The following is a 12,500-nucleotide window of genomic DNA, read 5'->3' as shown; positions in this document are numbered from 1 at the left end:
TATATACGCAGAGCTCTTACTGAAGCACATGGACAAAAGTTCACACAGAAATAGTAAGATCCACACAAGAACTTTTAAACAACGGATTCAACAAAAAAGATATTGAGACTATCACTAAAATAATTATTGACCGATGGTATCACACCCAGCAAGATACTACAGAGAAAAAAAGAAGACCTTAAAATATACTATCGAGCCTTTTTCTCCACGGCATACAAAGAAGATGAAAGAATATTAAAACAAAAAATAAAACGAAATGTCAAACCCACAAATCCCGATAAGAGAATAAACGTAGTAATATATCATAAAAGCCAGAAAACCAGCCACCTGTTACTACGAAATAGCCCAAACATGATTAAAGAGCAAACTCAACAATAGCATGTCATCTATAGGTTCACTTGCAAACGAGGGAACTGTACAACCCTCCCATCCACCTATGTTGGCATGACGACTATGAAGTTGAGCAGACGTCTTAGTTACCACCTTTCGTCTGGAGCCCCAAAAAATCCACTTACGCCAGGAACATCGCGAGAACATAACGAGACAAATACTCACAGAGAACACAGAGATCATCACAACATGCCCGGATACACGCCGCCTCCCCATACTTGAAGCCTTAAATATTAAAGAATTAGACCCTAATCTCAACATACAATCATCAGACCTGCAAGCACTACCAAGCATTAGAAGGAACACAGCCCCTAGTACCGGCCAATCTGAGACTAGGAGAAACGAGACAGACGACACAAGCACGCCTTGAATACCGACCAGATCATCACAAACCAACATTCCGATCTCTCCCACCGTGAAGACAAGATTCACTTCCACGCCACCGAAGAAGAGACAGTATGACTCGAAATCGCGATATGGCAGCCCAGATGACCTCCTTTGGAGAAATCATCTCACATCTTGCAAGAGAGAATAAGTCTATCTTGCATAATAAGGAGAATATCCTTGAGAAAATTCATCATGCTGAATTGTCTATAACTTTTAATTATATATACATATATATATATATATATATATATATATGTATATATATATATGTATATATGTATATATGTATATATGTATATATATATATATATATATATATATATATATATATATATATATTAATAGTATATACGGGCAGGAGATTTTCTCTTATACATACTTCATTGAAAGTGATGGCTAATTGTTCATTTATTATTTTCTTAAATGAATTTTCCATATGTCTAACTATGGACTTATGTTCCTTTGAAAGGAAGTCATAAACCTCCTTTCAAAGGAACATAATTCAATAGTCAGACATATGGAAAATACGTTTAAGAAAATAATAAATGCACAATTAACCATCACTTTCAATGAAGTCTGTATAAGAGATAATCTCCTATCCGTATATACTGTTAATATACATGCATATATGTGTATATATATATATATATATATATATATATATATATTTATATATATATATATATGTGTGTGTGTGTGTGTGTGTGTGTGTGTGTGTGTGTGTGTGTGTGTGTGTGTGTGTGTGTGTGTGTGTGTGTGCGTGTATATATATATGGCTACATGTGCACGTTCATTTCCACTACACACTACATACTTTCCGTGTCTCTTAAGACTGCTGCCCCGTTTTCTATCAGTTTGTAAGAACCAAACATTTGTATCTGCATTTAAGCATTTGTCCTGAAAGTTCCTGTTGGTTCATCATTTTAATTACAGTTCATTTTATCGTATTCTTGCAGAACATAGCTGAGGAAAACCACAGTCAGAATCACAAAGTAAGTTGTTACAATGTCACTAAGAACTGGGTAGACTTGCTCCCTAATACTTAATCAGGATTACTTCTCTCACGCTTACCAAGACTTAAGTAAGATTTTTATTTCACTTTTCCTCACTTTTCAAGAGATAACTGGTCATGTGTATTTCTAAAATTCCAGGAGATTTTCCTATGAGCTGTTGACGCTCACTTCGTGTATAAAGACAAACATGGAAAAGCTGTTGATACAAACGCAGGAAAAAATATGTGAAAGTCAAATACATTTATTACGAACTCATACACACAGCTGCACTGATACAAGCATACACGCACGCACGAACAGCACACACACACACACACACGCACACACACACACACACACACACACACACACACATACACACACACACACACACACAATGACACCATGTGAACTGTTGAGATTAGGACAACCAGGAAATTTAGAAATAGAGAAGAAACTGAAAGAATATAGATCCAGTCAAACATTACAGCTCAGCACACGTACACACGCACATACCCAAACACTACACATACACAAACACACACAAACACACACACACACACACACACATACACACACACACACACACACACACACACACACACACACACAATCACACACACATAAACAGATAAAAAACACATTCCAGAATGAGAGATAGATGAGAACTCTAATTTGAGGGAAAGCAGTTAGTGTGGAAAGTGACGAATGGAGATGTTTCAGTGATCGGTGCTGGCACCAGCCGAAATCTGGGTGTCAAGAAATCATCTCGTCGATGGAATCAGCAGCTTTGATAATATACTTGTAGATAATGAAATAAATATGTGGAAATGAAAGCAATAGAACCTATTAAACCCTGCAGGATTACTTGAAATTTTCGCTTGGAGAAATAGGATGGGGACGTAGAGATGGAACATATACTTACCAAACTACTCGCTCAAATATATATATATATATATATATATATATATATATATATATATATATATATATATACATGCATGTATGTATATATGTGAGTATATATACTGTGTATATATATATATACATATATATATATACATATATATATATACATATGTACATATATATATATATACATATATATATAAATATGTACAAATGTATACATATATATTTACATATATATACATTTTCAAGAGTAAACTGAAATAACGAAAATTACACAATTACAGTAATGGTGACAAATGTGTAAAAATAAAATATACAAGAACAATACTGGTAAAATATGGGGGATACAATATTAATGCATACAGATACGATGACAATAGTACAAAAATGAAGTATAAATGAGCATAAAAATTCAAAGGAAGAGAGTGATAAGGAAGCGAATACTTACATTTAAAGGGAGGTGAAAAAAAATACAAGTTAGGAATGTACGGTATATATACGTATGGGTTAGGTGGTCGGACAATGCGACCTCAGAGGTCACAGAATAATTGGTGAGGGGTTGGGGGGGTTAGGCGGGTTTGGTTACCGTAGGGGAGAGGGAAAGCTGGAGGAAGATTGGGAGGGGGAAGGGAAGAGGAGAAAGGGGGTGGAAGGGGAGGAGGAGACAAAGAAAAGAGTAGGTGGAGGGAGGGAGGAGTGGGAAGTTTTTGTTTCTATACTTAGAGGAAAACAAAGGTATACTAGATGTCATATTAGATTGGATGTTAATGACTGTAGCTCTGTCTCTGATATGAAAGGCCTCGAACAATTGTAGTCTCCCAGGGTTATCACTCGTTCCAATAATATTTGGTGGAATTAATCAATTCCTGCTGAGTACAGCGTTGTGAAAAATTTTGTGATGTTCTTTGATTGCTCCCTCCTGTAGATGTAATGATAAGCGACTGCTGACTATGCATTGTAAGCCTCATAACCATACCTGCATCGGTTTTACTAGACTAAAACCGATGCAGATATGGTTATGAGGCTTACAATCCTCCGAAGAACAATTGTATTGGTATACTACATTGGTTCTAGATGTGATGTCTGATCGCCTAGAAGAGTTGTTCGTCATGATCAGAGAGGAAGTTCTGAGATTTTTGTAGTAAATGAGAACTCTGATTTTGTTGTTCTCGTTTGTAGGGAGGCAATTCCTTTGGATGATGTCTTTGATTATTTTTTCATCTTTTTGTAATTACTAGTAAAGGTGTTTCGGTAATGTATGTTGATGTAGTTATGATTTTGTGGTGCTTTGATTGTGTGATATGATTCTAGCATCTTGTTGGTAATGGAATCAAAGTCAGTGTTAGAGTACCCATTGTTTGTGAGCATTTTTCTAAGGAGTTGAAGCTCACTGTGCAATGCGTGCCACGAGGAACACACCGATATGGCTATCTTTACATAAGCTCTTATTACACCTTTATTGTAGTTGCCAGTGCACTCACTATTACCATTCATGCATTTATCTATGTTGGTGGGTTTTCAATACACACTTGTAATAAAGTTGTCAGATTTAGAATCGACCAGCACATCCAGGAAGGGGAGTAGACCGTTATTATTCATTTCTGTGGTGAAAATTGGGCCTGAAATTCCCTGAAGGCGGCACCGTAAATTCTATAATAAGACAGCAGAAGGGGTGCTGACGAAGATGTCATCTACGTATCTATAGTACAGTAGATAGATGATTTTAACTCTCCGTCCTGGAAGACTGATCTATCTACAGCATACATGAAGGCTTCAGCGAAGAGGACACCTAATGGTGACCCCATCGCTACGCCATCTTGCTGAACGTATAGGTTTCCTTCAGGGCATCTGAATAGAACTTCTGTGATGCAAGTGACAAGTAATTCTTTTAAAGTTGACTCCCCCTCCTCCCCTTCCACCTCCACCCCCTTCCTCCTCTTCCCTTCCCCCTCCCACTCTTCCTCCAGTTTTCCCTCTCCCCTACGGTAACCACACCTGCCTAACCCCCACACACCCTCAACCCCTTATTCTGTGACCTCTGAGGTCGCATTGTCCGACCACCTAACCCATGCGTATATACACCGTACATTCCTAACTTGTCATTTTTTCTTACCTCCCTTTAAATTTAAGTATTCGCTTCCTTATCACTCTCTTCTCTTGAATTTTCATGTTCTTGTATACTTCATTTTTGTACCATTGTCATCGTATCTGTATATTGTATCCCCCATATTTTACCAGTATTGTTCTTGTATATTTTATTTTTACACAATTGTCACCATTACTGTAATTATGTAATTTTCGTTATTTCAGTTTACTTTTGAATATGCCTTCAGTAAGACGAAACGTTGAGCTCAAATAATGAAAAGAAATGGAAGAATACAGTGATCTAGTTTCAGTTCACCCGGTTAATGGCAAAACTCTAATCAGGAAAATCGAGAGTACGAGAAGAAACTGAACAACTACAACAATTCTGTCGTTTTTAACTCCACTTGCATTACCGAAAACCTGCTCCCTTCTTTTATACACACACACACACACACACACACACACACACACACACATATATATATATATATATATATATATGTATATATATATATATATAATGTATATATATGAATATATATATATAATATAATAATATAAATATATATATATTCATATATATACATATATATATACATATATATGTATGTATGTATGTACATACACATATGCATATATATACATATATATACATATACATATATATACTTATGTATATACATATATATATATATATATATATACATGAATATATTCATACATATCTAGTGCTTTTATGCATATTACAGACTTTAATCAAGGCATAGACTCGGATCATGCCAAACAATAATATTTGTAATCCAGTTGTAGCAAACATACGGGTTTATGTAAGTTGGACAATTTCGTAATAGATAGAATTGATTATCAACATTCGAGAGTTCCACGACTGTCATCATCATGATACAGATTTTGGTTGAGATAGTCTTTGCGTGGTTTTCTCTTGTTCCTTACTTCGCCCAGTGCGCTGGTGGTATAATCGGAAGCGTGCTGGTCTCTCATTCGTTTAGTTTTCGGTTCGAATCCCGCACTCCTCTCCGATTTCCAGCAGTGCCACATCAAAGCGCGTAGGGCGAAAGTGATGGTTTCGGTCTCGGCTACTCAGCGCCTCCTGGCGTAAGCTCCTCACCTTCTTCTTCTTCTTCTTCTTCTTCTTCTTCTCCTTCTTCTTCTTCTTCTTCTTCTTCTTCTTCTTCTTCTTCTTCTTCTTCTTTTTCTTCTTCATTTCTTCTTCTTCTTCCCTCGTCTAGTTTCTGCATTACTATCGTCACTATTTTATTGACTTTTGTACCCTGAAGATGTCGTGATAGACGGAAATGTTAGTATTTTCCTGTTCCATTTCCTGTTGGAGTTTCTGCAGAGAATATATCCGCAGTTCCGTAAATATAGTCATATGTACTTATCACATGTGTCAATTTGACATTTTAGCGATATTTACTGCCGCAGATACAAATGTATCTGCAGAAAATTCGGTCGTTCCGACTCCAGTCAAGCATGTGCTTTAGTGTGTGTGTGTATGTGTGTGTGTGTGTGTGTGTGTGTGTGTGTGTGTGTGTGTGTGTGTGTGTGTGTGTGTTTGTGTGTTTATATTATCGGATGTGTCATGTACCTTCTCCACAAGCTTACCATTGTATAGGTCACAAAACTCATACATGTTATCCTTTGACTTGATCATAGTAGACATGTTTGGAAAGGTTTTCAGATCACTTATGAAATGATACCAACCTTGATGACAGCTTCATCGTTTCATTAATCCTTCAACATCGCTATATATATATATATATATATATATATATATATATATATATATATATATATATACATATATGTATATGTATATATATATGTATATATATATAATATAATATATATATATATGTATATATATAATATAATATATATATATATATGTATGTATATGCATATATATCCTATTTACTCTCTGATATCCAGTGACTATCCAATTTACTATCTAATTTCCTCTCTCCTTTTAATGGCGTAGACTTAAACCTTAAGATATTTTACTATCCTATATTAAAATTCCAGCACATGAACACATAATATCTCTCTCGTTCACTTGAGCTCCAATTTTCCCTTGTCCCTGGGTGCTAGGGCGGCGGGAGCATTGGCAACGGAGGCGGCGGTGGGAGCAGCAAGCGGCGTAACGAGAGCAAATACGCCGTGGTCATGAGGAGGCTGGTGTCTCGTTACATCCACCAAATCAAGAAACAGCACCGGCAAGACGGCGTCAACGAAGATGACCTGCTGGAGATCAAGCAGGATATTTCGAGTTTGAGGTGAGTGCGACCTGCTGGACTGGAGTACTTTGAGTCTGCGACCTGCTGGAGATCAGGCAGGATATTTCAATTTTGAGGTGAGTGCGACCTGCTGGACTGGGGTACTTTGAGTCTATGACCTGCTGGAGATCAGGCAGGATATTTCGAGTTTGAGGTGAGTGGGACCTGCTGGACTGGGGTATTTTGAGTCTATGACCTGCTAGAGATCAAGAAGGGTATTTCGAGTTTGAGGTGAGTACGACCTGCTGCAGTGGGGTACTTTGAGTCTATGACCTGCTGGAGATCAAGCAGGATATTTCGAGTTTGAGGTGAGTGCGACCTGCTGGACTGGGGTATTTTAAGTCTAACTTTGGTGTGACCTGTTGGAGATCAAGCAGGATATTTCGAGTTTGAGGTGAGTGCGACCTGATGGACTGGGGTATTTTGAGTCTAATTTTGGTGTGACCTGCTCCAGGTCAATCGGGATATTGTGAGTCTGAATTTGGCACGACCTGCTTGAGACTAAACAGGATATTTTGAGCCTGAAGCGACCTGCTGGAGTAGGGTATTTTGAGTCTAATTTTGGTATGACCTGCTCCAGGACAATCAGGATATTGTGAGTCTGAATTTGACACGACCTGCTTGAGACTAAACAGGATATTTTGAGCCTGAAGTGACCTGCTGGAGTAGGGTATTTTGAGTCTAATTTTGGTATGACCTGCTCCAATTCAATCAGGATATTTTGATTCTGAATTTGGTACGACCTGCTTGAGACCAAACAGGATATTTTGAGCCTGAAGCGACCTGCTGGAGTAGGGTATTTTGAGTCTAATTTTGGTATGACCTGCTCTAAGTCAATCAGGATATTTTGAGTCTGGAGAGGCCATTTTGAGTCTAAATTTGGTACGACCTACTCAGTACATTTCAAGTCTGAAGGGAATGCGACCTGCTGGATAGGAGTATTTTGAGCCTAAAGTTAAGAACATAAGAATGAAGGAGAGTGTAAAGAGACCATAGGGCCTACACTAAGCCTACACGACCAGCTCGAGACCAAACAGGATATTTCTAGCCTGAGATGAGTACAAACAGGACGTGCAAAGGGTTCCTGTAGGCAGTAGCAGTCCCACTTATTATGTGCTGTTCTAACGACATTACAAATAATACGTATATTCGAGTGGTCTGATGGTGTGTCTTATAACAGCGGTTAGAGACAGAGGGGCATCCCTACAATCTTTTACTGGTTTCTATACTTTTTCCATTAATTATCTTGTGACCCATAGGATGTGGCCGGCAAAACCAGCAGCGTTGCCACGTCTAAACCATCTCCAAAGAAAACGGGGGAGACACCGTTTTCTTTATATTTGCATGTATGACCGGTATAATTAAAGAGACTGCAAGCGGCCCGAAGACCCGCACTCAGCTTCTCTATGTAATTCTCTATGAGTGACCTGCGCACCTGGTCGGGAGCCGGGGCAACGTCGCCTGACCTGAGATGCCACATCGTTTAACAAGTCTCTTCTTTTCTTTACATGTATAACAATTACTCATATCACCTACCATTTAATGAAAAAATCAATATGCATTTAGAATATTCCATGTTAACATACTCGGGGTAGTGGACAGCTTCCGGTATATGCTGAATGTTTTGATTCAGTACGTGACAACACGGCAGACAACACCTTGTGGGTCACAAGATAATGGAAATAGTATAGTTAAACACAGATCGTGAAAAGCGTAAACTTTCCCTATATATTCCCGTCCTTAATTCTGAATCTTAGTTATGAATCTAAGGGACGATAAACATATTGTTTGTTTGTCACGAATACATTCAAAAAAGCTTTGAATTTTGAATAAGCGAGGGCATGTAGAGAAGATCAGAATTTTTCAATTGCAAACTGGGCAAGAGAAGATGTGGTAAAAGAAACGCTTGTTAATCCTCCTGCAACATATGAAGTAATTTTGACTAATTTTGACTAACTAATTTTGACTTATTTTGAGTAACTAATATGAACTAATATTGCTGACCAATCACAAAACTAGCGTCGCTTCAACATATATATTTTTTGTTACAAAATCATAGGTGGTTCGTTTTCTTAGGGTAATCGATGGATAAAAATTGACGACAATAATATGAATGTCAACAAACAAAACAAAACAAAAGCGAAGCGTTCGCTTTTCATTATAAAGACTAACGTCACTTCAGTGTCCTTTCTTTCTTCTTTTCTTTCTTTTTTCTTTTCATTTCTCTCTCTTTCTTTCTATTTTTTCTTTCTTTCAGATTCGAATTACTTGAGGACCGAAAGCGGGAAACGGCTCGGGCGTACGGACAGATGGATTCCATCAAGAAAGACATCATGCGTCTCATCAAACAAAGCTCCCGAAACACAAGCGGAGGAGGAGGCGGTGGAGGGGGGCGTACAGGTGGAGGCGGAGCCGTTGGTGGCACCAGTGGTGGAGGCGGAGCAAGCGGAGGAGGAGCTGAGGGAGAGGAAGGTTATGGAGGGCGAGTCCAGGGTGGCGGAGCTATAGCTGGCGCTACCTTGAGCCCGACGGAGGTGCCTCAGTCGATGCCATGTGCCACGTGCACCCACCAGTCACTCACGTCCTCGTCAGGTAAGGAACCAGACAAGGTCGCCCTTGAGCGAAGGGCGAGAGGTACTTTGCAGATGTGGGTTCAAGGCCGCTTCGCCCTGGGCTGATTCTCAAGTGTTGTTAGTTCGATTGAGCAGAAACGACTTCGGGTATGATCTTTTGTTTTTCGAATTTCCAAAAGTCAAAATTACCTTTGTATCGTATCTTGAAGAGGTGAATGACGAACCATTAGAATTTAAATTTATATGAATGTTAGACACGTTGTTTAAACGCTCTAAGATACCGCAAGTGAAGTCTTCTAGTTGTTCAAATTCACAACATTTAATAAGAATCGGTCCAGTCTGTAAGACAACGCCATTGGCAAAGTCTCCAACTGCATTATTGGAAGCCCTTTCCATTGTAAGATAGTTGGCGTATAGAAAAAACATATTGCATGAGTAAGAGGATTTATTTCTTATGATTTAAGTCACAGGTAGACAGGAATCTTTAGTTATTGTACGTAAGAGATACATGCACCTTGCACTTTTACACACACACACACACACACACACACACACACACACACACACACACACACACACATACAGAATTATAAAAGAGATCTGAAAAAACAGCTTTCCTCACAGAGTGGTGGATGTCTGGAACAAATTGGACGAAACAATAGTATGTGCAAACCCCATACATGAATGTAAGAGCAAACTAGATGTTGCGAGATACAAAGACGGGTCACCACGAGCATAGCTCCCCTTCCCGTATAATACACCTAGATAAATACACACACACACACACATATATACCTACCCGTCCGCATACACGTACAGCTGAGAAAATAAAATCGTCGACATTTTTTATGATTACTCTTGGTATTTGGTATCGAAGATAAAAATATATATCGCATCGTAATTCTTCAGAAAATAAACGAAACGAGTCTCCTGCTTATTTGTCACCAGACGACCACAGATGACCTCTATTTCAAACCACATATGAATTTCACTTTTGTATATACTCGCAAAAATGTCGACGAGTTCGTTTGTCCAATTGTACGAGCACACAGAAGTACACAGACACCTTATCACACGCCAAGCCAGGAACTACTAAAGACAGCGTTCTGTGGCTGATGCCCTGCAGGTCTTGCAGGCGCTGGAATTCCTCAGCAGCACTCCCTCGACCTCGGCATGCTCGGCAGAGACCCAAACAAGACCCCCATGGACGTCTCTGTGACTCCTGCCACCTCGCTGCCCTGCAACTTGACCTACTCCCAAGGTAGGTGTTATAACATAAGAATCGAGGAGAATGGAAGAGACTATAAGGGCTACACTAGGCAGTTTCATGTCCCTTACTACCTGTCATCCCTGTCCATAAAGTTATCTAATCTCTTAAAACAACCAATTGTTTTAGTACTCACTACATTCCTCTTAGTCTATTCCATTCGTTAGCTACTCTGAATCGCACGCATTCTTCTTTGGCCTCTTCCTCTCGTCTCTCTTAGTCCTCTCTCCAGATCTCGCCCTCCATAAGCTCCTTCGAGGTCTGTATGTCTTCGAAATATTTCCCTCGGTGCATTGGCTCCTAGTAAGGACGCTTTTGTCTTATGGTGGAAAGTTTCTACGATGATGGTGTTTACAGTAGTGGTAGGGGGTTCCTCTATCTGAATAAAATCACCCGGTGGTAGCCAGAGATTATATAAGAAAAATCACTGTCATCTGCGGGGCGAAAACTGATCTGTCATATTTCTAAATCATTCGTAATTCTTCGTAGTTATTCATTGCTATATTAAGATGTGATTACGGTCAATGTGATTGCTAGTTCTGAAATGCATGACCACGACGTGAATATCATCACTGTAAACGTGATATGATCTCCTGTAGTCCGTCTTAGGCATTCAGTCAACGATAATCCTCACGTTATGACAGCATTTCAGCCATAACCGTGTCTAGTTGGCTGTTGCACTTGACCGTCCCGTACAACAGCCAATCAACAGCAGCCGTAACGATGTTGTCACAATACGAGTGTTTTTTTTTTTTTTTTTTTACAAGGTTTCATTATGTGTAATACGTTTTTCTCGCGAATTTTCAGGAAACCTGACTGGGTGTTTGCTGGCCCCGCAAGAAATGGATTACCTGAAGAAGGAAATCATTACTAGTCTTCGCGCCGAGCTTCGCGACGTCCTGCAAGACTTCCTGGCGAAGTCTTTGCCTTCTCCGAACGTCGTCTCAGCTTCCCCGTCGCCTATTTCTCCCTACCCAGTCTCCCCCTCCCCGACCACCCAGCTCCTCGCTTCCCCGACCAGCCAGTCCAAGTTCCTGCCAGCACCTACAGGTCACCTCCAGGTTCCGCATGACCCTGCCGACTGCCCCTTACCTTCTTCGGAAAACAAGTCACGGTCGACGAGTAATTTGGTCCTTCTCAGTCCTCCAGAGGATTTGAGGTTTCACAAGCCCACATACACGCAACTCTGAGACGTTTTCAATTGCTAGAGATAGAGCTTCTGCTTTCCCAAGAGTTGTTTAGGCGTGACAATGTAGTAGCTGGATTCGAGATTGGACAAGCCTCGTGTTGCTTAGTTTTGCACAAATGGGCCGTGTTGCCTAGTTTGCACAATGGGGAGGTGTGTGCAACGGGGTTGATACCTTTTTTTCTTGTCTGAACACGAGGTGGGTAGTTTTGGAAAAGCGCCCCCCAGCGGGGTTGAAACCCCCGTTGGTTGTTGAAATGCTATTTTGTGCCAAGATTGTTGTTGGCGATGATGTATAACGATTTTTCTAACGGGCTTGGCTTCCTGCCCAAAGAAGGAGGGAGTGGGAGGGAGGGAGATAGGTATAGAGAGGGCAATGACACGCTCACCCCTCTTTAAAAAAAAATTGACGGA

General features: G+C 39.7%; 1 protein-coding gene across 1 annotated transcript in view; it reads left to right on the top strand.

The window, feature by feature from the left end:
- Nucleotides 1-12,500, top strand: part of LOC143035151 (transient-receptor-potential-like protein) — a 271,230-nt gene that overhangs the window by 257,321 nt on the left and 1,409 nt on the right. The window contains exons 14-17 of the mRNA XM_076201780.1: nucleotides 6,876-7,060; nucleotides 9,318-9,652; nucleotides 10,760-10,894; nucleotides 11,708-12,500. The exon at nucleotides 11,708-12,500 is cut by the window's right edge and continues 1,409 nt beyond it. Of these exons, the coding sequence (XP_076057895.1) occupies nucleotides 6,876-7,060; nucleotides 9,318-9,652; nucleotides 10,760-10,894; nucleotides 11,708-12,090 (1,038 nt within the window). The 3' untranslated portion in view covers nucleotides 12,091-12,500. The remainder of the gene's footprint in view (nucleotides 1-6,875; nucleotides 7,061-9,317; nucleotides 9,653-10,759; nucleotides 10,895-11,707) is intronic.

Source organism: Oratosquilla oratoria, chromosome 18 (genome assembly GCF_046742065.1).
Source record: "Oratosquilla oratoria isolate Oo_2021 chromosome 18, ASM4674206v1, whole genome shotgun sequence".
In the NCBI taxonomy this organism is placed as follows: Eukaryota; Metazoa; Arthropoda; class Malacostraca; order Stomatopoda; family Squillidae; genus Oratosquilla; species Oratosquilla oratoria.
Note: the sequence above shows the minus strand (reverse complement) of the source record. Positions and strands in the feature narration are given on the sequence as shown.